General features: G+C 42.6%; 1 protein-coding gene across 2 annotated transcripts in view; it reads right to left on the bottom strand.

The window, feature by feature from the left end:
* ADAMTS17 (ADAM metallopeptidase with thrombospondin type 1 motif 17) overlaps positions 1-26188 on the bottom strand; it is a 158899-nt gene that overhangs the window by 103181 nt on the left and 29530 nt on the right. For both annotated transcript variants that reach the window (XM_033166477.1, XM_033166478.1), the window contains exons 5-7: positions 20581-20664; positions 19466-19623; positions 14415-14458 (exon numbers count right to left, since the gene is read on the bottom strand). In XM_033166477.1, the coding sequence (XP_033022368.1) occupies positions 14415-14458; positions 19466-19623; positions 20581-20664 (286 nt within the window). The remainder of the gene's footprint in view (positions 1-14414; positions 14459-19465; positions 19624-20580; positions 20665-26188) is intronic.

Genomic DNA, 26188 nt, shown 5'->3' with positions numbered 1-26188 from the left:
ACTATGGGGTTGCAGTGCTCATCTCACTTCAGGCTGACAGAGCCGGAGTTTGTCCACAGACAGCTTTCTGGGTCATTTGGCCAACATGACTAAACTCCTTCTGGCACAACGGAACACTGTGACGGAAGCCAGAACACACGGAAACGCCGTTTACCTTCTCGCCACAGCGCTTCCTATTTATCTACTTGCACTGGTATGCTTTCGAACTGCTAGGTTGGCAGAAGCTGGGAGGGAGCAACAGGAGCTTACCCGGTCACACGGATTCGAATCACTGACCTTCTGATCAGCAAGCCCAAGAGGCTCAATGGTTTAGATCACACCGCCACCCGCTCCCCTGGGGAATAGAGCTAAATACTGTAGTTAGCTATGCAGAATACGTTGTGGAGGTTTACATCAATGCAAATGACAGAATTAAGACATGATCCTTAGGCACAGATAAAACATGTGAACCAATAGGCTTTATTTTTATTTTATTTTTTAAAAAGCTGAGCAATGTTAGAAAGTTAAATAGACCTTATTCTAATTGCCCCTGCTTAAAAATTAGTAGTTTTTGCTATTGCCTGGTTATCTTTATTTGCCAAAAGAAATGACACAGTAGCGATGGTTGAGCGACCTGGTATAGATAGTAGTAGAGGGGTAATAACCTCACTCCTCAAATCTTTATAAAGAGCACAATCTAGCAGTACATGAGCTACTGATTCAATACTGTCATCTCCACATGGACATAAATGGTTTTCCAGCAGAATTTTTTTAAATCGACCCTCAAGTACGGCTGAAGGCAGTATGTTCAATCTTGCATAAGTGAAAGCACATCTGTAGAACTGTTAACTTTTGCAAGTATGGTGCCAATGTGTCAAGAAGACTGGGTGAAAAATAATCATACCATGAACTAAATTACCTTATGGAAGCCAAATTATTCTGTCATTCAATGTCATATAGGTGCTGTCTAATTACATTCTTTGCTTTGCTGAAGCCCAATGTTAATAACTGTTGTGGTGATAAGCCAGAGGAATAAAGCTTTTGGATGACACTCTTAGTCACACTTAGTCACTCAGGCACTCTCATGACTGTCTCTCAATACTAGGGTTAGTAGACCAGTGGGGGTTAAATTCAGCCAAAACCATTAATTAAATGTTCTACGCTAAATCTGTAATTCAAAAGAAGGAAGATTAGCCTCCAAGCGCAGTGAAGCCTTTGGAACATAGGATGAGACAGAGAAAAATTGCCTTAGGAACTTGGACTGAACAGTTTCTGTGAGTCCAAGGTATAAATCAGCTCTGTATAAATCAGCTCAGAATTATCTACACTGACTGGCAGCTGCTATCCAGGATTTCAGAAAAGGGTCTTTCCAAGTCCTGCATTTAGCTGTGAGGAAAGCAGAACTGAGCATGATCGCCCCAAAAGCATCATGAGAACAAAAAAAACCCACAAACGAACAATAAAACTGACAACTGGATGGGCCCCTCACAGAATTCCAGTAGTAAGAGTTTCCCAGAGAGATGAAAAAAAGGTACTAAACCAGTTTAAATATAGACAGTGTGGAAATGCACGGAATAAACTTTAGTCGAGTTGAGGAATGTCTTATCAGCTTCCTTGCATTTTCAGAGTCCTAAGGGTGTAAGTAAAATGAAGGAGCCATGCTCCTCTCAGAAGTAGTCCTTTATTTTTAGAAAGGTTACAAGCATCCAGACACTGAGCTGGCAAGACACAACTCGTTTCTGTGCTACTTGGGTCAAGGCCAAGTTGGACCGTCTCAATGGAACGATTCTGAAGGTCTGAACTCTGAACTGATGCTGCTGCTGCATATAGCGTAGTGATGTTTCCCAATTTAGACACCTTGCATCTTCACTCACAGGGCCAACTTTTCCACTGGCTTCACCTCCTCACACTTCTGCATGCTGATAATTCCAATAGTCAATTGTTTTGGGTGGCGTGCACAGGGAGTTTTATCTCATTTTATACTGAGTGCTGACATATCTCTGCAGTCCTATCTGATTTGGAAAGAAACAGCAGGCCAAGGCCTTGACCTCACTAACACTCCCTTTCAAAAAGCTTCCAACGTGGGTCGGTAAATACATTAGACAGCTTTTAAAAAGACATGGCAGTACAAAAAGGACTATATAAATGAAAGCTCTAAATTACATTTTGGCTTCAGCACAGAGACCACAGAAGAATGAGTAGGAGAACAATGTTAGCTTGCTTATCTTGGGGATCTGCAACTCAACTATCTTAACAGGCTTTAGAGACAAATGAGTTGCATTGTGTCCTGTCGGGAACCAGCTTGCCTTCTATTTGCAAAGCCATACGCCGAATCCATTTTCCCCAGAACAGAGTTTTTGACATGCTGTATTGAATAATATATCATGATTATATTGACTTTACGGGTCTGGAGGCTGATGGCAGGGATAGGAGATGTTTAAAGATTAAAATATAGCCTCTTTGCACATGCAATTTATCATAAAATTTGCTTTGTTGAATCAAACAGAGTTCTATATAATGACCCTGTTATTTGTCCCAATATTTTTGGGTTAAGCTAGAGATGCACATGGTGGGGAGAATACCTACTTGCTTGTGGGGCTCCCTGAAACCTGAGAGAGGGGGTGGAGGGAATTGAGGCGTAGCTAGCCGCTCGGGCACCAGGAGCAGCACGTGCACCCTGTGTCCGGGGACAGGCCGCACTTCGTGGAGCATCCAAGGAGTCCGCCTACCGCCTTCCCCTCAGCTGTAGGGTGGCTGAGGGGAAGTGGCAGGCAGATGCAAGCCCCACACTGCCGTTTCAGGCAGTGCAGAGCCTGTAAGCACCCAAGACACTGCATCACTCTCAGTGGAGACGCGTGGCTCAGGTGCACTGCAGGCCCAGCCATAAGTGTGGTGTGGTGTGGTGCCCAGTGCCCCCAACCCCCCCTTCCCAGCTATGCCTCTGGAAGAGAGAGAAAGAGAGAGAGAGAAACTGTCCCATGATCTTCAAAATACAGTGAATACAGTGCTGGTGCAGTCTAATAATTTCATTATTCTTGTACCTGTACAAGATGGGGATTTTCGTCAATTGCTGCCCTTGAGTCCAAATGCGGAAGCAGGATGGAAAATGAACCTCAGGCTAAAGCTGACAAACATTACACCAATTTTACAGAAATTTGCTCACTAAAACAGGCATCTCCTTCATGTTAGAAGATTTGGTTGTTAAAATATGTGCTATGTGCCAGTTTTGCATCATAGAACAAAGGAAGTTTAAGAGTTCCACCAATTGTTCCACTCTAGCAAATTTGAAGTGGTCCCAAAAAAGAAAGAGAGTTTGAGAACTGTTTCTTTTGGAGAATTTGGTAGACATTTCTTTAAAAGAGACCAAATCAGCTTAAAAGTTAAACTCTCAAAAATAAAATGCTTGCACTAGAAGGAAGTGAGGGGTTGCATCCAACTATGTTTCTACTCAGAGTAGCCCCACTGCAATTAATGGACCTAAAATACACATTTCTATAAACTACACTAAGTAGAATGAATATTGGATATGACCCAGTAAACCTGGGAAGTCAAATGTAAGAATGTGATAGATAAATACTAAGAAAACACAAGAACCACCGTGCTTCCTAGAAGCACGCCACAGCACATTCTGGCCCTGAAGCGTTTGCTCTGAATTCAGACATCCTCCCCCACCCCAGCCCACAAGAGGCTCACAGAGAAACGAAGCTTCAGTCACATTCACTGAGGCGTTGCATGCAGTTATTGCCAATGGATATCTCCTATCATGTCAGCATACTGTGAGGTAACAATATATTTTTTCATTCATACGGACTCCAACTGCTTCCCCCCACTTTTTTTTTTTTTTTTTGCTTCACCTAAGGTTTCGTTTCTGTTTTTATCATTTCCCCTCCATCCCCAGACCTGTTGCATCATTGCTTGTGCATAAAAAGAAACAAAAAGGTAAGATACAATTTCTGCCACTCCACTAGTAACAGCCTTTTTGTGGGAGCTTAAGGGCATCCAAGCACAACCAATGGGATGGTCAACACATCCTGTTGTAGATCAGGTGCTGATACTAGGGGTGCCACTTTTGGTTTCTCTGTTTCTCATTTTCCTAGTCTTTACAAGTCATCATGAACATATGTTAACATTTTAATGCAAATTTATCCTAATGTATATTTTTAAAATCCAATTTCTGCAATATACACATTTTTGCAAGCAATTCCCCCCCAAATATAATGCACTCTCATACATTATCTTATTATATACATCGTTATACACACTGTCATATTTTTGTACGCATTACTGACTTAGAGAACTGCATTGCAGAGTTCGCACAAGTGCACACTTTGAAGGATAGCTGCATTTTGGTTTGTGCATTGTTTTGGGAAGTGGAAATTGGGTAGGTTCACAGTAAAATGCCAACCAAAGCAACTCCCCCCCTCAGTCCTACTGATATCACCATCCAAATCAGTGCTCCGCCTCTGGGTTTTTCCCACTCTTTGAATTTCACTTCAAAAAACGAAATGGTGAAAATTCCTTCCATCTGATCTAAGGCTGAAACTGCTTTCTTTTCATGCTGGCAATGACCTCCAATTCTTTGGCGCTGGTTGTAAACACACCTGTGTGTGTTTGTTTGTTTGTTTTGTTTGTTTATTACAATAGTTTTTTATTCTGTCTTTCTATTTAAAATGTTCAAGGAAGATAAAAGCAATGTTTCCACCCCACCAGAAGTGGTTAGGTGGCAGTGGGGGCACTGTTTATGTGATCTCCTGTCACCACTACCACTGTGGTGTACTAGGAAGATGAGGAGCAAGGAAGCAACAAGTTTCATGCAATTGGCTCTGGCAGTGTGTTGGCACTGCCCTGATCTCACTGTCACCTCACCCCTGGAAGATCAGGTAAGCGGCATCACCCCACCCTCTAACTGCTACTGCACGGTGTCAATGCCACCCCCTGGTGTTTGCATGTTTGACCGAGATCTGAATGGGAAGCTGGCTGTACTTGCACAGGCTCCTCCATGCAATTTACGCAATGGTAATTTGTTCTCTGCTCAAACCTTTGCTGAATGTGCAGAGATGGTCATACATACACAACAGAAGGGATAGTCTTCACATGCAGGGGAAGTCCCTAACTCACCGAGGCTTTGAGACTCATTGGCTACCCTCGCCTGGTTTAGCTGGCCAGTCAAAGCTGTTCCCAGGGTGTGGCCGCTGTCGCATGCTGACAGCTTCTAGGAACCACAGGTGAGAGCTGAGTACAGGCTGGGGACCAAAGATGGACAAACTACCCCAGAAGGAGCATGGTATGTCCCCCACCAGGGGTACTATCCCATCCCTAACCCCCCATATACCCTAGAGAAACAGTATAATGCTGAGTAAAATGATTTCCACACCCCCCAGAATCTATTCAGTTGCATAGAATGGGCTACTTTCAAACTGAATATCAAAAGTGGAAAATATTTGCCACAGCTTAAACAGCAACAATTTTGCATTGACTTTGCTTAACGGTCCCTGTTACTGAAGAACCGAATATGAAATGCCATGTGATGAGATGCCTAACATTTCCCAACAGATCCTCTGGATTAAAAGCAACATAAACAGCTTCCAGGCATAAATGTGTGTGCGCACACATATAAATTATGCTGAATGTGTATTGCTCCCAATCTGATCATACCAGCTGTCACAATCGTTTTACACCTGTCTAAACCTTGGAAAGTTTTGCATTCCCTATTACAGCAACACAGAGAGACCGAAATATCCTAAAAAAATATGTATGCCAACTCTGCTAATCGGAATGTGTTATTTCTGAATAAAATTGGCCCCTACCAATTATCCAACTAAATCTTGCTGTCCAACTAAAAACACAACTGATGAACAATCCCAGTGTAGAGCCTTCAACACCTTCATGCTCTCTTGCGACACTCAGAAAAAAATGCAACAATTCTAACACTGCTTCCTCAGAACTCAAGTACCAGCACCAGAACCTAAATCCAAACTAAACAAATGCTAAAAGACTTCCCTGATGGCTGAAATGGCATTGAAGAGGAAACTGTGTTATCTTCGCAAGTGTGGGAATGGCCTGCACAGCTTTACTGTTTGCATGCAAAATGTAAACTCCAAGAACACTGTCACAAGAAGTTGAGTACAAGTCCATGACCACTGTATGTGGCAAATGGATACATCTGGAAAGACTTCCTTAGGAGATATCCTAAGGAAGTGGCAAAAGGCCAATCGTCAGCAAAAAATCTGAGCATGGATTTATCTCAATGTTGAGATTAGTTGGGATTTGCATTTTCTCAGCAGTGAAGTTGCTGAGTTTTTAATGTTCACACTGGAGTACTGAATTTTACTTATTAGCTTAAGCTCTTTGAAAATGAGGCAGCGTGTGCATTTTTAAAATAAACTGCAGAATACTAGCAAAACCTACAATGCAGTCAAAGCTAAGGTAATGCCTGACCGCTATACATGTTTATTTGGAAATGTGTTTCATTGTGTTTAATGGTAGTTACCCCAGATAAGTGTGCATAGGGTTCAAGCTATAGTCCAGTCGTATGCATGTTTACACTTAGAAGTCTGCAAGGTGCTGATGGGAATGTGGGGTCTGAAAACAGGGCTTCCAGCAGCCAGTCTCCAATGCCTTACGTCCAGCGCTGCTCATAAGAAGTTCTGTGAGTCAAAGGAGCCCTCTAGACTTCAGCACCAACCTGGATTCTGAAAGCTGACCCAACAAGCCAGTCAGCATCTATCTGTACCATAAAGCCTAGCACCTCAGTTGGACCCACTCATATTTAGAACAAACTTGCCTCTCCTTTCTTTGCCTCATCCCATTTGTTTGTCTGCCTGGTCTGGAATCTGATCATCGGCCCATCTTAAACTTGGCCATGTTCAGACAGTCCCAGTGATTTCGAATAAGTGTGAGGACCACAGCTGTGCAAGCCAATGTCAAGTGTGTTTACTCAGAAGTAAATCCCACTGTATTCAGTGGGCTTCATTTGCCAGTAAATGTACATGGAATTAGAGTTTTAAAAACCTAACTATAAGAAAGAAATATTTGCATATTGGCCATGATTGCATATTGGCCATGAAGTGCTCTTTGGGTCTCCAATAAGTGTTTACAAAACTTTCCCCTCCACTTGCAATACACTCCAGTTCTCACTGGACCTTATTTTAAAGCTTTGGCAACACCCAAAAGTGATAAACTCCAGGAGTTGCAATTCTCTCCATGGAACATCCCGCCTCCAGTTCTAACACGCTTAAGCTATTCCGTCCACATCTGCCTCCAAACAGACCTCATGCCTCACACACCCAGTAGCTGGGAAGGATTCCAAAAAGCCTTTGTTGACATTTGTTTGGCTGAAGTTTCTTAGCTGGACATCAGTTAGGCTTGTGTCTTCAGCCAGTCCAACTGCATATACGATTGCCTGCTTTCTGAGATATGTAAAGGATGTGCTTTAAATTACAATGACTTGGAATTAGTTTGCTTTTGGTAGACAATATTCTGCATGCTGATACTGAGGCACAAAAAGGCTAAAAATGTTTATTTCAAAGATTCTAGCAAAGTGAACAGGGTGGAGCAAAACCAAAATTACCTCTCCCAGTTAAGGACAGCAATTAGATTTACTATATCAGTATACAATCATATAGAAAACTTTGGCAGCTTTGAATGGCTAACTGCAAAGGGAGGGCATCTTTAACTGCAGCTGGAATGACACACTTGCCATTGAGGTAAGATGTGAACCATATATAGCACACAATAAAACTAGGGCTGAGCCTAAAATTCTCAAATGAGTACTTTTGGTGGAAAATTGGAAGAGGTGAAGGATGAGCCAGGCACTACTTCATTGATTTGGGGAAGGGGCTGGGCAAAACATTTAGTGATGGCAGTGGAAGTACTCTCATCAGCTGCCTCCTGGCAGTCATCATTGCTCCCTGTCCCCTCAATGTCTTGAATGTTCTGTTGTACTCAGGTTCTGCTTGAGGGCTCCCTATAGGCATCTGGCTGGCTGCTCTGGGAATAGGATGCCAGACCAGATGGGCCGTTGGCCTGATCCACTGGGGCTTCTCTTATATTCTTAATGACTAACACAACTGGCATGGTGAAGGCCGATTTAGGACATAGGAAACTGCCTTTTGCCTTTTGCAAAGTCAAGTCAATCAGTCCATTTGGTTCAGGATTGCCTGTGAATACCAGTTGTTGGGTATCATGAATGGAAGAGAGAGCTGTCCTTCTTTTGCCCTCCTTGTGGGTCTCTCAGTTGGCCACTGTAAGAACAGGATGCTGGACCTTTTACCTGAACCATCAAGGATTTTCTTATGTTCTTATAACTTCAAGGCATGGCATAGGGGGGAGGGTTATAGTTAGCAGGTGGCTGCCAGGCAGGCCCTTTTGTAGGTTCAGAGAGGCCCAGCCCACTTCCATCTTTTGAGATCCCTAGTCATAATAAGAATAAAAATGACAACACCCAAAAACAAAACAAGGCACCAAATATAAAGTGAGACACGGTTTGGCTTATTTCGTTATTTAACAAATGCTTTTCTATTCTTTTTAGTTGAGAGTATGTGGCACATTTTGGCCCAATGTACATAAAAACAAGTTACAAATTCACATTATTGAGGGGGGAATAAACATTATAGTGGGAGGGGAATTCACATTCTGACACGGGGGGGGGGGAGAATACCTGTTCCCCATCTCTGAACAAAAGAGATTGGGAGCAGTACACCAGCATCAGGTTCTAATAAGTGGTCAATGAGATTTAAACCAAAGCCTGAGGAATCACCACAAATAAACCCTTCCTTCATGGCCTCTGTGTACAAAACCTTTCACAGAAAAGCCTCAAAACAGTAGTAAGCAAAGTAAAGAACAGAGATGGAACCAGGGCCCAGTCTTATCACAACACCGACTTTCCTCTGCCCTCCAGCCTGGCCAAGTTTGCCCTACCCCAATGGAAGAAGGACACACTGCAAGTTAAGGGCTCACGTGGTGGTGGAAGAGGAGGGAGCAACAGCAAGCCAACAAGGGTGAAATGCAGCTGGTCTTAATATTATTTCAGTTTTATTATTTATTTATTACACTTATACTCCAACTTTCTTCCAAGGAGTGCAAGGTGGCATACATAGTTACTCTTCCTCTCCGTTTTATCCTCACACCAACCCTGTGTGGTACCTTTAGCTGGGAGTAAGTGTGTGGCCAGAGGTCACCCAGTGAGCTCCAAGGCTAAGTCAGAATCTTGGTCTCCTAGATCTTAGACCAACACTCTAATCCAGGGGTAGGCAAACTAAGGCCCGTGGGCCGGATGCGGCCCAATCGCCTTCTCAATCCGGCCCACGGACAGTCCAGGAATCAGCATTTTTTTACATGAGTAGAATGTGTCCTTTTATTTAAAATGCATCTCTGGGTTATTTGTGGCCTGGTGTTTTTACATGAGTAGAATGTGTGCTTTTATTTAAAATGCATCGCTGGGTTATTTGTGGGGCATAGGAATTCGTTCATTTCCCCCCAAAAATATAGTCCGGCTCAGCACATGGTCTGAGGGACAGTGGACCGGCCCACAGCTGAAAAAGGTTGCTGACTCCTGGCTCTAATCACTGCATCTCACTGACAGTGCTGCCCTCATTCCTGGTCACACACCCATCTTTTCATTGCACAGCAAGTCTAACTTATTGCCTTTCTGTGAGCTGAGAATGAATTTTATGGGGATTTCTCATAACAGCCAATTGGGCTGTTTTTTGTTTGCTTGTTTGTTTGTTTGTATACTCCACACCACAAAAGGGCTCTTTCTAAGCTTGGTCATGTCAGTTTCACATGTCTTCATTAATACATGTGTCAGTTCTAAGCTGTCCATTCTGCTATTCATCTGTCATTTTTTAAAAAATCCATATCAATGCTTGCATTTAAAATACATTTAAATGCATTTAATATATTGTAAATTGCATCAGAAAATACGTGTTTAAAAACATATTTAATCTCAGCAAAGGTATTTCTATTGTATTTAATCTCTGAGTATGTACCTTAAAGTTTGGTAAGGACTTTATGAAATCTGGGCAGCAACTATGTTCCAATCTGTTTATTAGTCCAGGAGATATGAACCAGGGCAGTTTGCTTAAAAATGTAGTCGGTATCTGAAGAAGTGTGCATGCACATGAAAGCTCATACCAAGAACAAACTTAGTTGGTCTCTAAGGTGCTACTGGAAGGAATTTTTTATTTTATTTTGTTTAGTCGGTATGAAATTCTCCTTCATGGGGGAAGAGCCATAGCTCAGTGGTAGAGCATCTGCTTTGCATGTAGAAGGTCCCAGGTTCAATCCTCCAGCTCTCTGGGTATCATCAGGTAAAGCTGGGAGAGACCCCTATCTGAAGCTCTGGAGAGATGCTGCCAACCAATGCAGACAATACTGTACTGAGCTCGATGGACCAATTTCCTATGTTCCTATCCCAGGACGGGGAGGCATTTTAATTGGACTAGTTGGCTTAAAAATCATCCCTCTGAATCAGGGGTCAGCAACCTAAGGCCCATGGGCCGGTAGTGGCCCACAAGGCTTGTCTAACCGGCCCATGGTGCCCTCTGCCCCCCCCCACTCTTACCAGCGAGTCAGAGGAGTGCCCGAAATAGCGTGTGACACGCTCATGGGCCCTCCTCCAACCAGGAAGAGCGCACGTGCACATGCTCCAGCCCACCCTCTGACGGACGGAGCATTGACCGGCCCATCCTCAGATAAAGTTGCCAACCTCTGCTCTGAATGATGCTGACCAGCATCCAGCAGCCTCTCTTGACTTGCCTCCAATGCAAGTGGCTGAAGAAAGTCACAGATGAGTTAATTTTCAGATCCAGTGCCTGGTGATGTCACTCAAATGGAGAGAGGGCAGGAACTTCTCCCAGCTTTATCCTCAAGTTAGGTATGCCCCCAGGAAATAGCTAAGCTAAGGTCATCCAATTGCAGATAGTTGCTATTACAAAAAAGTTGTGACTCTTTAAACTCAATTCATGTCTAACATTTTCATTCTGGGCTGCAAGAGCAAAGGAGATTGCCCTAAAACCTGCAAAGGGTTACAAACATGCTGGCCTACAAAACAAGGTTAGACTCTGACAAGCTATGCAAAGCTCGTCCAGTCTCCTTCCACAGGATATTAAGAGCGAGACGCTGAACTCTCACTGTTTGGCTCGCTCAAAGGCAGCGTGGCTGGAACAGAGATTTCAGCAGGAAACAGGAGAACTGATTCAAGTCACAACATGAGAGATATGGCTGAGGGCTGACGGCTGCAGCCCACAGACTGTTTAACTAGCTTCTGTCAACAGGGAACCCTGAACGGCATAAAAGCAAGGCCGCCTGCATTTCAGTACTGGTGGTGGGGGGAGGCTGTGGGTTCTTTGCAGTTATGCTGCTTACAATGCTATTGCTAGAAATTTGCATGCCTTTCCCATTAAATCCTCCCCCTCCTCCTCCTTCTCTCTCTCTCTCTCTCTCTCTTTTCAAATAAAGAAAGAATTCAGCTGTCCTTTGGGGCCAGGTAAGCAATTGAGCAAATACAATAAGTGCCAGCAGACTCTTTCCAACACAAATGTGGTTGTTCTGATTCTTGGAGCAGCCAGCACAGTCTTATCCCGCATATACATACCTACATATTTTCCCCCCATTTTTGAGCTTGGTTGAGTCATTATGTAACCTTCAAAGCTACCTTGGCAGTTGAATTCCATTCCCTGAGCAGTCCATTCCAGCAAGCACACCCTGCCAAAATACAAATGCAAGCCGCCTGGTGCCATTTTTTTTTTCCTCCAGCAAGCACAGCTTCCAAGAAAATACTTCAGTTTGTGCAGAATCTGGATCATTAGATATATCTGGCTTAATACAAGTTGAATGGAGAATACACAGAAACATTGGCCACTGTGCATAGCCATCATTTTAAAAATAATTAATTTATGTTATTTGTGTGCCGACACTTAACATAAAAGTTCTCTGGGCAGCTGAAGAGGGAATTGTGCTCATTAGGAACATAAGAAGATGCCTTATACTGACATCAGACCAAATTGTTTAGTTTCAGAAAGGCTAACTTTCAACCATAGTTACTGAAGCTGGATAGTTTAAGCTAACCACGGTTAAAACTGACGATACGTGCAGGTACAGGCAACGCAGCAAACTTTGGTTAGTCAAAAGTGGAAGTTTCCAAATTCCTCCCCTTTATGACTGTACTAAAATCTGCAAAAAACACAAACTGAGTATTTGATAAAGTCTACAGTTATAATCCTAAACACACTTTTTGGGGGCATAAATCCCAGTGAATTCAGAGAGACTTACTTCTGAGAAAATGTGCTTAGCGCTATAATGTTAACAGGAAGCAGATATAGCAAGGGAATATTAAAGCTGAAAAAATATCTACTTCTCCGAAACATGCTTTAAAGTCTTCACACAAAATACACATTTCTAAGGAGTAGAGTTTTGCTCCTACCCAACTAAACTGAACTATGTAAGTTATACTATAAATACTCTATACTCAACTATGAGTCCTCAACTATCACATTTTATTATTTAAAACATTTCTATTTTACCTTTCTAGAATCCCCAAGGCAGCTTACAAGCAAGAAAAAAGTCAATGAAACTACATAACCCAACATAATTATGTAAAAGGTGCAAAATAATCCAAGTAGACACAGGTTAACCAACTTGCCTTAGTTTTATCCTTGAATTTGTTCTCTACGTATATTATGTGCCCCATGTTTGTAGGTGCATTGGGATGAAGAGGTCAGGTATGGCAAAGGAAATAAAGCATCAAACAGTACACTACTTGTTATGAATTCTACACCTACTGAAATTCCTGCTTCTACACAAATGTTAAAGGTGTAGGATAGGGGCAGCCAACCTGGTGACCTCCAGATGTTGATGGATTCCCTTCATTCTGGCTACTGGCTATGCTACCTGTGACTGATCTGATTTGTAGTCCAACATCTGGAGAGCCCCACATTGGCTACCCCTGGTATAGGAGCTCTGCCCCCCTTTTCACCTTGCTATCCTACACTAAAGCTGTTTTAGCTGTCATTTCCCCTCCCCCCCACACAAAGAAAATCTTGTATATACAGTTCTAGAAGCAGCATTAGGGATCTCTAACACATTCAGCAATTCCTTAGTATATTTGGAGGAATCCATGACATTGAAGCAGAAAGAAAACTGATAGAGGCTTATAGTGTAGATATACCCAAGCAGTATGATCCAGCCAAATTCCCATTGATATAAACAGGGGAGTTACTGTACAAGCCTTGCCATGCAATCGTCTAAGAAAGGATGGATCCTGGAAATGTATTTAATTTTCCCAGTTTTAGTCTACTGTACATTACTATTTTCTACCGAAAAGTCTATGCTAGGGGCCACTCTATCTGGCCCTCAGAACATCCCCCAGGCCACACCCCCTTTCTCCAGGCTAAATCCCTTAAGAGCCCTTCTTTGTACCCTCCTTGTATGTTTTAGCTTGGCTGGACTGCTTCCTTGAACTATGATAATACCTCTTGCTTGCCTGGACAGAAGACAGAGAGGGCTGTGTGAGCGTGTGCAGAAACTCTTCTATTGTACAAAGGTAAATTTTTCATTTATTGCCCCACCCATCTTTGCTTCTACCCCCACCAATCACTGGTATGTGCCCCTGTCTTGGAAGGTTGTCCATAAGGGAATGTGGCCCTCAGACTGAAAAAATGCTCCCCACTCCCAGTTTATGGGACATAGATGATTATCAGGGTTTGGCTCTAGCAGTACATGATACTCTTATAGAACATTCCTTTTCCATTAATTGCCTTGCATTTTCATTCAAAGTACTCTGATTTATTCCTTGTAAGCTTCAGTTTTAGGACATTCATTTCTTATTTACAATGAAGAATAGTTCAGTTTAGCAAGAGTTAACTCAGATGCTGATTGCCTTAGCAACTTCACTCTACAGTTCTACAGTTTCCAGTGTCACAATGTCAAACCAAAGCAAAGATGAATTAATTGCCAAGTCTAGCACACTGTGTAGAAAAAGTTGAGGGAATAAATATGAATATGCAAATGTATTATGCACAGGCGACTCAAAACACATTGGGTTCAATGGTGGGTGACATTGCCAACCTTCCCCCCCCCCCGCATGCCCACCCTCTTTCTTCTCCCTTTATTTATTTATTTATTTAAATTTTGCCAAGTGGCGCACAAGTTAAATGCATGTAAATTGCAAGTTACCTATAATGATTTATGCGCACTGGAATTAGTGATAGTGGTTTCTGAGCTCGATCAGAAAACTCCACATATAAAATAAAGGCAACATAGATCAGAACTGGGCAAACTGTGGCTCTCCAGATATTGTTGGACTACAACTCCCATCATTCCTTACCACTGGCCATGCTGACTGGAGCTGATGGGAGTTGGATTCCAACACCATCTTCAGTGCCTTGGTTTCACCAAACCTCATAAAAATGTAACGTAATCACTTAGTTACTTACCCACAGTGTCACAGGGCACATCCTTGTGGACACAAAAATCTGTCCTAAAAATAATAAATAGTAATTAAAAACATGAAAGGTTACAATGCACATTCATTAAAATAAGCATATACATATAATAAAATCATTGAATCCAGTCTTGCACATTTATATATGCACTAAACACACAGTGATTAGGCTTGGGAAAAACTGCTCTATCAGAGCGAACAGAAAATTTTCTAAATTTAATAGTGGTACCCAGATGTGGGTGACATTTTCAGGGGCATTCTCCTCAGCTGCAGTCTCTGTCACCCTCCCCACAGCAATTTGGTCTGAAATGCTCTCCCCCATGACCTAATTGCTGGGGCAGGAGAGAGTTAATGTGCAGGTGCATGAGTGTATATAGACATCAGAAGAGCCCTGCTAGAACTGATCTTCTGTCAATCTGTTTAATCCCCATTAAATGTTGTCCAAGTTCTGTGTGCGCGCGTGTGCCTGCATGCTTGAGTGTATAAGAAAATATGCTGGATGTGTGTGCTGTATTTGAGCATGGGCAAGTACATAGCCATGCCTACTTCCACCTTGCTTGTGCCCATCGCTGGCATGTGGCCCCTCAGAGGGCTGACCAAGAGAGAATGCAGCCCTCAAGACAAAAAAGAGAGTCCTCTGGCTTTAAGTGGACTTACCCACCTCGTTACTTCGTTCCAATTAACTTTTAACAAAACCAAAATATTTGAGATGTTTGAGAATTTCAAACTATGAACATAATGTTCTAACATGTGTGTATGTGTGTATCTGAAGAAGTGTGCATGCACACGAAAGCTCATACCAAGAACAAACTTAGTTGGTCTCTAAGGTGCTACTGGAAGGATTTTTTTTATTTTGTTTTGACTATGGCAGACCAACACGGCTACCTACCTGTAATGTTCTAATGTTTTTTGTACTTTTCCTTTAACTGTTGTATGCTGTTTGTTTCATAAAATGGAATAAACTACTAATATGTTTATAAAGCATTATTATTACTATTTTACCCCACCCATCTGGCTGGGTTTTTAAAAACAGTTGCTCCAGGGATCGGGAAGGGAGGCATATTGGTGTGACATCCAGCTGGCACTATCCAAGGCCAGCTTTTGCTGCAAACTTGCAGAACCAATCCCTCCACCCCAACTTTGACCATACAGTTAAAATGTTTCCAGATCCATTCCTAGTGCACTAACCATGCTCTGCCCATCTTTACCCTTGGTGATTCAATGCATCATAACTAAAATTTATTAAATGCACACTGTCAATCCATTGCTCTCATTTTTCTTTCTTCCCAAAGCCATCTCCAGGCTTCTCTTTCAGGAGAGTCATCAAAAAGGATTTAATTCAGGCTGAAGCAAAAGAAACTCTTAAGCTGCTACCAGTGAACCAAAGGAATCCAGGGCTGCTCTACTGCATCTAAATGCTTGAAATACAAGCCTTTCCACAAGGCAGCTGATGACATTCTGCTCTTGACCCAGCTGGCGCAAGCACCCTCACAGGAGTTCCCAGAGCCAGCTCGACAGAAGTTTATTTAAGGATTTATTATGTTATATAAACTGGTAAATCAAACAGATGCTTTTATTGTGAACTTTGAGTAAGTGGCGGGAGGCCACGGCTGGAAAAGCCTCTTCCCCTAAGGGGCTTGCTAGCTTAGCAAATAAAATCATGACATTTCTCCCTCTTGCACTCTGGTACCAAAATTATGACAATGGGAGCTGGTGGTTCCAGGCAATTCCTTGGATGCTCCCCTCTAAATGCCACTGCTCCACACTAGAAAACAGTGCAGCAAAATTAGCCACCTGTGATTGATTGACAGGACTGCAAAATCATCTTATCCCTCAACACCAAACAGTCCACCAGGGAGCTCTTAAAGTGGCAGCGGGAAGGGGAGCAGAAAAAGAAAATGTAGCCAGCTAGCTGCGTATTTACATTATGCAGAATGGGGAGGTTGACTGAGGTGGTAGAATTATGAGCTGTGTCTACACTAATCTCCACTAGTAGCCTACAAAACTATGCCAAACCTTTCTCCCTAATGTCCTAGCTTTTTATAGTTGGGTGTATTGTGTCTGCATGTGCAAGAGTGTGAGAGGATTACAAAAATGCATTTCCACATCTACAATCTTAACTTGATTCACTGGCAAAATCCCTGGCCTATCTGCTGGCCATTGCTCATAACAACAAAGATTTGAACCATGGCCTGTCAGTCCACCACTAGCCACATTCTGTGATGGAATGGCTCAGAGGCCATATATATGCACACAGCTGAATGTGGTGGTAAAGAGGGCTGTACCAGTGTGGTGTAGTGGTTAAGAGTGGTAGACTCGTAATCTGGTGAACCAGGTTCGCGTCTCCGCTCCTCCACATGCAGCTGCTGGGTGACCTTGGGCTAGTCACACTTCTCTGAAGTCTCTCAGCCCCACTCACCTCACAGAGTGTTTGTTGTGGGGGAGGAAGGGAAAGGAGAATGTTAGCCGCTTTGAGACTCCTTTGGGTAGTGAAAAGCGGGATATCAAATCCAAACTCTTCTTCTACCACTTCAGACAACAAGTGAAGGACATAATTTTTAAGGAAGCTGCCTTATTCTACATAGGATCCAGTAGCAGCCAGCGCAGAGGGAGAGAGATAAGATACAGGGAGCTCAGTGTAGAGAGGTGTGGCAGAAAGGAATGAAGGAAGGAAGGAAGGAAGGAAGGAAGGGAGGGAGGGAGGGAGGGAGGGAGGGAGGAAGGGAGGGAGGGAGGAAGGAAGGAAGGGGCACATCAAATAAAGTTTCTTTTTCAGCAATTAGCATAGAATTACTGGCAAATCTCACAAGAACTGACATTTTGAGGTGAATTTAATTATTGCAGAAGAGAAACATCTGTGGAACTTCAAGGGCAGCAAAAAAAGAATTTCTGATAAGATTTGGGAAATATCTCAGGGTAGTTTCTGCACAGCCCTATGAAAACTTTTCCTTGATCCTTCTCCTCAAGCACGCTACATCTTGTCATAAGGAAAACAATGTATCAGAAAATCATTTTAATTGTGCCCCCACCCTCTAGCTTCAGGACAGCTTGCAGAAAGCAATGGGCAAAGGTGAAAATAATAATAATAATAATAATAACAATAATAATAATAATAATATACTGCCCTTCAGCTAAACAAAGTGCATAGTTAAACTATGGAACTCCCTCGTACAAGAGGCAGTGATGGCCACCAACGGCTTTAAAGGAGGATTAGACAAAATCATGGAAGATAAAGCTATCAGCGGCTACTAGTGACTACTGTGTTGTACCTCCAGTGTTAGAGGTAGTATACCTCTGAAGACCAGCTGCTGGGAATCACAGTTGGGGAGAATTCCATTTTTGGACTTCCCAGAGGCATTTGTGAGAACAGGATGCTGGAGAAGATTGTCTTGGCTTTTCTTAAGTTACAGCATGATATCAAGGTGGGATGCAATCACATAAATAGAAATTTAAAACACAACGTCCCAGAGATAAGCTGCATTTGGCTCCTCCACTGCCCAAACAAACATAGCCTGCCGTACAAAATCCAGAAAAAAGTTCCTTTTTAGAGGCTGACCCTTAAGAGCTTAGTTCTTATGCTAACTGTAGCAGCTGCAGCTGTTGAAAAACCAGTTCCTGCTTTTCCCTGGCTTAGCCCTTCCAAACTGGACACACTGGGGAGCATCCAGGGACATGTACATGCACTTTGAAAGCCAACATTTAATGAATAAGCTTGCAGCACCTAGCTGAAAATGCTAACTTTTGTGCCATAGAAACCAAAAAGAGTTGAGCCAAGAAATCTTCCAACTGACACACTGTCCTTTCCTATGCAGGGGAAAGTTCAAACAGGACAAAAAAACAAAAGCAAAGAGATATACAGGAAGGGAAAGGTTGTGGCAACATAGTGCTGGCTTATTTTGCAGGGTGGATGTGGTTTTGCTGAAGCCCTGCATTGGTATGGTGCCCAATTCTCTCACAAAATTAGCTAATCTTTGAGTCTGTTATCCAAACCAGTGGCAGCTGGAGCGCCCCATCTATTATTACTTCTGTAAACTTCTCCAAATCCATATAATTTGGAGGGTGTCCCAAGTTTTCCCTGTGTGACTAGCTGCTCCAAATGCTGAAGTACATGTGGCATTCCATTTGGTAAATCAACCCAGTGGGTAAGGAAGGAGAATAGGTAAAATACCGGTACTGGACCTTTGCTGCCCCTCTCAACAATATAGTGTGCTTTAGTGTGTGTTATAGCTCACATCGAAGTGGGGAGAGAAATCAGAGAATCCAATCACACCTCAGCTACAGGGTTCAATCATGAGCACAGATAATCATGAATGAACAATAAAAAGGAATGTCTAGACTAGAGGAACACACTGATGACTCTCACTGGCTCTAGGTTTTGATAGGCTCTTGGGCAAGATGCTGTCATTTGTCATTTGGAGAGATGGAAAGAGGATCTTAAAGCAGTGCCTACTCTATCCCAGAGTGTTGTTTGCAATAGATATCCCTTTACTCTTTGCTCCTCACTGGGGACTTGGGCAGGGTGTTTCATTCTGTGTTGTGTCCAAAGAAGCTGGACTTCTCTTTGCTGCTTCTGCGCTGCCCTAGTGGAAAGTGAAAATGGCAGAACTATTGGCACAATGGGCTTCTTGCTAATCACTTATCCTTATTAAATGCTCAACACTGTTATCAAGCATTGGCCATTATCAGTAGCAAAACCACATAAACAGTCCCACTTTTAATACTACTTATGCCCACAAATGTTTGGGGGCAATCACACTGCTTTATTTCCAATCAGTGCATATCCTGCAATGTCCTGCTGAAATCCGGTAACTTTTCATACCAGAAATGTTCTGTTGTATTTTTGTCACGCTTTTGATGTCCTATAGCCCTTCCAGGCAGAAATAATGTGGTAGCATTGAGGAAGCATCACAAAACAAACTAAAGCAAAATAAGTCCACCATCACTAATGCAACTATTATTGTGTCAAGAACATGTTGCAGGATACACCTGAAATAAAAAAGCCAGTCTTGGAGGGGATCAATCAATCTGAATTAAGATCACTACCTGGTGACAAAGACAGCAGCATCCACTGGAGGGGTGTCATCTCGTGCTCCCGGCACCTGGTTATTTCCAAGGTACTTTGCGCCACCAAATTCTTCATTTTGCCAATGGCAAAAACTCTCCAGGGACCTCTCCCCATGATGCCCAATGGACAGCTTGGCCTTCAGGAAACAAAGAGGAATTGAAGAGACACAAAGCAGGTAGGGTATAAACCCAGGTGGCAAATCTGCAAGCAATGAGTAGACCATCAGTAGAACATGAACCAAGAATCTTTCATGACAGAGTAATATGGACAACATATGGACAGCTAATATGGACTGGAGGAATAACTCTACCAGGGCTAGCTTTCACGGAGGTGGCTGCCTAGACTAGAGGACCACTTTGCATGGGAAAGAAATCCTGCTGCAAAAGCAGAGGGGATGCATTTTCACTTTGCACTAGTACAGGGAACAATGGGATGAAGATTGCCAAGCAGTATTTTAGCAGCCCAACTATTAAAGTCATGTTCTATCTAGTAACCAGCACTGGGATCTGTAAAATCATTTCTGGGGAAACTTCACCCATGACCCTATAGATTCTCTACAGTTCTATCCATACTCCACCAGGGTCTACCCTAGTTTTGGTCCCTGGTTTCCAGATTCTGCCATGGTTGTGCCTATGCCCTGGCAGTGCCTGTGCCCTGGCAGATTTCTCCACACTCCATCCCTACTCCACTAGATTTCTCCAGGCTCTGCTCTAACCCTGCTCTGCCTAGGAGCATATATACATATAATCAAAAGTAGTCAGTCTTAAGGATGATAGGAAGGCAAATCTACCAAGGAAAGTTGGCCTACATGTGATGTCGCAATACGAGGATGTGGGCTTTCAGACTTGGGGCAGAAATTAACTGCAGCCCACCAGTGGATCCAGGTCAATTTCAGGTAAACTGGCACTTGCTCACTTCAGGGGGGGAAACCTCACCAAAGATGGCTACAGCACATGGGTTGTGGAACTCTGAGATCTGTCCACTGCTGTTTTATTTAACCCATCTACCATTTAATGGTTATCAAAGTCACAATTTCAAACAGTTGTTTTGAGAAAAATAAAAACACCACCACAGCAGCTTGTCACCAACTTACAGGACGGCTTTGAAGAAGGACAAGCTTAGTCACTCGAATATTGACTTTAACTCCAAGGCTCTGGTGTTGAAACATGTTGTACACCTGAACAAAGGCAGTAACAGAAAACAAGCTCAGAATATCATTCCACTGAAAGAAGACCTAACATACTAAACTACTTGCCACAAGTACAAATAATTTAATTCCATTAACAGTACTTAAATAACTTGCATACTATTTTTCAAGCAAATAGCTTCATGCACATATCTGAGTAGTTCTTACAACAGCCTTACAGAAACACAGCAAGCTGCCTTACAGGTAAAGCAGGTCAGACCATTGATCCACCTAGCTCTGTACTGTCCACACTGCTGACAGTAGCACTGTAGGATTTCATGCAAGGACACTCCAGCCCTACCTGGAGATGCCGGGGATTGAACCTGGGACCTTATGCATGGAAAGCGGATGCTCTACTGCTGAGCTATGGGCCTTCCCTAACCTAACTTCTGCCTGACAAGAATCAATCCGCTTACTTTACTTCACCTCTCTTTCTCCTTGTCTTTAAAATAAATGAAAATGGCAGCTGTAGCCCTGGGGCAATGCACTTTGGGAGAGACTGTAACCCAGGTTTGAGTCACAACTCACTAGCAACCAGCAACTAATTCAAAGTTCTAAGACACCAGACTATGAACGCTGTTTAAGATTTTAAATGAAGGATTAAATAATAAATAAATAAACAGTGAGGTCCACAGTCTTTTCGGCAACTGTGCCACAAATAGGGATGGAATTCGGTAATATGGCACCCTGAGCGAGGGCGAAATTGGACTCCTCCTCCTCACAAAACATATTTTTATTTTCACAATAATTCATTTTCATACAGTTGCTTTATTGTGGATCTTCTCAGTAGGTACCCATATAAATATAAGGGGTGATGGCATTATTTTGTGCCCCCTCCCAGCTTGGTGCCCTGCGCAGGGGAACCACCTACACTGCCCTAAATCCATCTATGGCACAAATTAAGTCAAAGAGAAAGTGTTACTTTGCTGTGAGGTACTGTATAATAAGTCTGTGCACCCACCCCAATAGCTTTGGTGGGGGAGTGCTTTTTGTCAGGCAGAAGTGTAGCACTAGAGCCTGAATTTGTTGCAGCCTCACAGGCCCACATCCTGTGTTCAGAGTTCTACAAACTCCTCTGCCTGTGCAATCTGTGATTCCTGTGCAATAGAGTGTCCACCCATGATTTAAAATATTATGCCTTTCCTTGTGAATCCAGAACTAGGATTTGACTCCACGTCTGCCAGCCCTGACATAGTAAACCAAACCAGCTCTCTTATGTACACAAATGCTAAGCACATGTTCCTTAAATTTGACTCATCTGATAACTTGCATATCCACAGACAGCTCTTCCTAAGAAGGAACAATGTTTTTTAATAAGCTCTCCAAGGGCTAAAAAGAAAATTCATATATGGGTTTAAAACCAAACAAAACACCAGGCATTGAAAAGGCAGCTGAAGGGAAAAAAAGATAGATGGTTCTGAGGGAAATGGATGGTTGGGCACTATAATCAAAGGGAACACTGAGGTTAAAATATAATTTTAGAGTCATTGAAATAAGTTGAAAGACTGTGGTTTGTGCAGGTCAAAAATACTGAGAACAGTGCTGTCAGAAAGCAAAATGAAATAATGGTGCATTCTGGACTTCAGGAAATAGAATGGAAAAGCAATTTCCTTGAGTTATTCATGTGCAGTATAAGAGAACAGAAATATGAGTGAGTACAGAATGGCACAATCTTAAGTTAGAAATCTCAAAAACACCGCAGGAAACTAGTTTATATGGTTATCTCCAGACTGTACATTCCAGCTAGACAGTTCATCTCTTTTACAGATATGTAATTAAGCCCATAACTGTATTTCCCATTCCTTGATTGCACAGATACCTCATGTTAGAATATATCAATCATTCAAAAATTGGAGGAACAAGAAATATTTGCAAATCTTAAGCATCTTCTGTACATCTCGAATTATGCTCTTCTCCACTAACAAAGGGAGCTAAATTCAAAGCACAAATTTGTGTTGCGTAAATCCTAGAATATGGTGTTGTGATGAGACATCTGTCTTTTCTGTAACTTGATTGCTTGCTATCGGGCAATGCCAACACCCGCAGAGCAATCTAGAAAGGGATGCCCAGTGGATCTAAAAGATTTCAGTAAGCATAGATGCCTAGCAGTTCATTTTGTGCTGCAAAGTACACTTCTGGCTTCTGAACAACTGTAAGGATATTAGAACAGCCCCTGAGAATACAGAAGATGGACTGTCTCTGAGCTAGCTAATAGCTGAAAGTATTCCTTTAACAGGTATTGATACCTACAATATGCTTAAAGAAATAAACACTGACGGCTTCTGATAGGCAGTGGTGGCTGGAAATTTCCTGCCTCATGAGCCGGGTGAGTTCCAGCTGCTTGGCTGCACTCCCTTGCCTTAGAGGTCCACACTGGGCTTGGTGCCTGGCAACATTAGGAAAGACTAATGATGAGGACAGGAAATGATGCCTGAATACATAGGGCATCATGTGGACATAATGATATTTCTGTTCCTTAAGTTGAAGACTTGGGTCCATTGTAGCACTACGTTAAAGTCACATAGCAGTATATGCCATGAATCCCTCAGTCCCATCAAGATCAGGCATGCCACTGTAGTCCTAAACAGCAGAGGAGGAGGATGGAGATAGAGCTGATGGAGGGCAGGGTAACAGGCACCAGGAGATGAAGGATGGGAACCTGCCCCTTGTAACTCCAGGTGTCACAGATGGGGAAGCAGAGCTACTGGCTCTCCTCACTGCCCCACTCCTGAGGTGTGCAGATATTCATTAGGGAGCGGGAAGACGCTGAACAAGAGGAGCTGGAGGCAGTGGGACAGGACACAGCATTGTCACCATGAACGAAATGTCACTGTTGTAGGTGGGATCAGTTGCACCTGCCTAGGAGGAATTCGCAGGTGCGCATGCAGCAGACTCACCCTTTACAAGCTTGGAGGAAGAGGTGTGTCACTCATTGTGGATCACTAATCTTCCTCATATACCCTCACCACTCCTGGACCTGCTGTTCATACTGTGCCTGAAGAAAGATCTGTTTCTTACTCCGAAGTAAGTGCCACTGTTATCGCATTCTGGGATGTGAGCCTGACAATATACTTGTTTTGCTGGCAGAAGGTTGTTGAGCAACCAAGAGGAAAACCCTGCTCTTCCCAAAATAGTGACAAATAATGCTAGCTTTGTGAGCCTGCAACTCAACTAGTAATTAGTATATCCAACTATATCAAATTTTGGTCATCTTCAGATGTACCTAATGGAAGAACAGATCTACAATTTAAGAGTGACTTTCTAAGACCTTTGTGGTAAGAGGATGCCCAGATATTGAAATCTATGCAACAGTGATGTTAAAAATAATCTGCTGTTTGGTTAACCTAAATAATTACTTTTCAAATATATACTTTCTTCTTGGTTTTGAAATGAACTTGCCTCTATTTCAAGAAAGACCACAGGCTGACTTAAGAAATTGTGAATGTATATTCTTAGTGTGGCTGCAGCTGTTGCTAAACCATTAATTTAAGAGCCTCCTGAAGCAGCAAGCAGTAACATGAAATTAGTGATCCCTTGAACATTATTAAAAAGGAAAGTTTATATGTTAGATTTTTTGAATAAAGTTGGGCTTCCCTTTGTAGTTTCCTTTTGGATTTTAAATCACCCTGTTAAGCCTGGTCTTTCCACTTGCAGATGCATCTTAGAGGCAGAGTTGTATGCGGAAATAATTGTTCTTTTCTTCAAAATACACTAATCTCTATTTTGGGAGTAATGCTTTTATTCCTTGAGGCACCATTTGGTGTTCTGATGTGAGAGGAAGTTTGATGTGAGAGGAAGAAGGATTTTTAACATCACATTATCCATCCCCTTTTCCTGGATGGCTGAAACAATATGATGTGGGTAATAACTATTATTTTTATGTATCCTGCATCCTCAATGTATATGATGTGTTACAAAGACCAAAAATCCTCGAGACAGACAGGTTGTGCATTCACAAAAGCGACCAGAGGAGGAATGACCACTGGGAGCAGAACAGAGAAAAGAAAGACAATGCTGCATCTGCAGCAACACAACCGGACACCTTCACCTGCCCCAGCTGCAAAAAAACATGTCTCTCCCATCTCAGCAACCACAGCAAGTCCTCCAACAGTTTGACTTCACCCCTAAAGGTGCACTCCTCCATTGTCTCCTGAGATAGACAGATGCCAAGCAGCCTTCAATTGCAGGGCCATCTTCACCTGCGGATTCAAGGGGTGCTGGGCACCCGGTCGCCGAATTCTGGGGGGCGCCAAACGTATACCTACTGTATACTGGCCCTCTCTATAGGCAGCAGTGAAAAGCAATGGAGCGGCCACCTCCTCCGTCGCTCTGATACTCCATAGTGTCAAATATTCCTGACGAGTCAGAAAACAAAAGCATTTTTCCCCCGCTGCGTTGTTGTTACAGGTGAGCGATTTCCTCTCCCAAAAAAGCTTAACAACTTTTGAGTTTGCCCTCCCCTAAAAAAGGTAAATAAAAGTTAATTTGGGGATGGCCAAACTAAATTTGGGGGCGCTGGGCAGATCTTTGCACCCAGGCGGCACATGTGCTAGACAGCCCTGTTCAAATGCCTCAAGCCAGCCTTCTCCAACCTGGTGCTTTCCTGTGTTTGGGATTACAAATCCAATCAACCCCAGTCAGCATACCAATGCTGAAGGTTGGTAGTGGTAATATACCCAAATATCTGGACTGCAGCAAAAAGCCAAACACAAGCACACAGACAACTAGCAAATCAGGGAGACAGCTGTTAGAACTTGCTCTCTAAAGCAAGGAGTTTTCAGAATTATGAGATTCTCCACCTGTGGTCCCAGGTGGAATGTACTACATAATTCTGCCAGACCATATGCTAGTTCTTTCACAGAAAGCACTCATCACCACCAAAACCTGACCCTCAGGTCTAGACCAAGCACCTAGAGTTCTCCATAATGGTTTCCCTGGGACATTTAATTTTTTTAAACAATATATTCATAAGTCAATGTTGTCTTAAGGCACAGTTCAAAGCTTTTAAAAGACATTTAAAGCAGAGATTTGGCTTTAGGAGCTCATCATCCAATCTGTGTCTTTTGAAATAATTTTTATTTTTGTTTTCTTTTGAGTTGCATCTATTTCCACCCCAAATTCATATCCTCATTCAGCAGCTGCAAAAATAAAACCATATTTTGTAATGCTGGCTTTCCTTCCCAACAAACAGATATTAAATTGCTTTAAGCAGATCCTAGCTTTTTATATATATAAAAAACTATAAATATAATGTGTGTGCTAATATGCCATTTTAAGTCTTACTTTGTGGTTTGACTGTAAATGTAATGCCTTACAGCAAGGAGCCAAATTAATAAATCCCCCCCCCCTCCCTGACAGCAATGCTCTATTTGCTTAAATCCCGGCATACATGCCAAAATTAACATTCTGGTTTCTTTTAGAAGCAGCTGTTCGTCCTGCCATGTTAGAATAGAGAAGAAACTAAACTTTGCAAGGCCAAAACCTGAACATTTATCAACATTCATAGGAAGACATC

This window comes from Lacerta agilis, chromosome 13, assembly GCF_009819535.1.
Source record: "Lacerta agilis isolate rLacAgi1 chromosome 13, rLacAgi1.pri, whole genome shotgun sequence".
Taxonomy (NCBI): domain Eukaryota; kingdom Metazoa; phylum Chordata; class Lepidosauria; order Squamata; family Lacertidae; genus Lacerta; species Lacerta agilis.
This window is presented reverse-complemented; position numbering and strand designations above follow the sequence as displayed.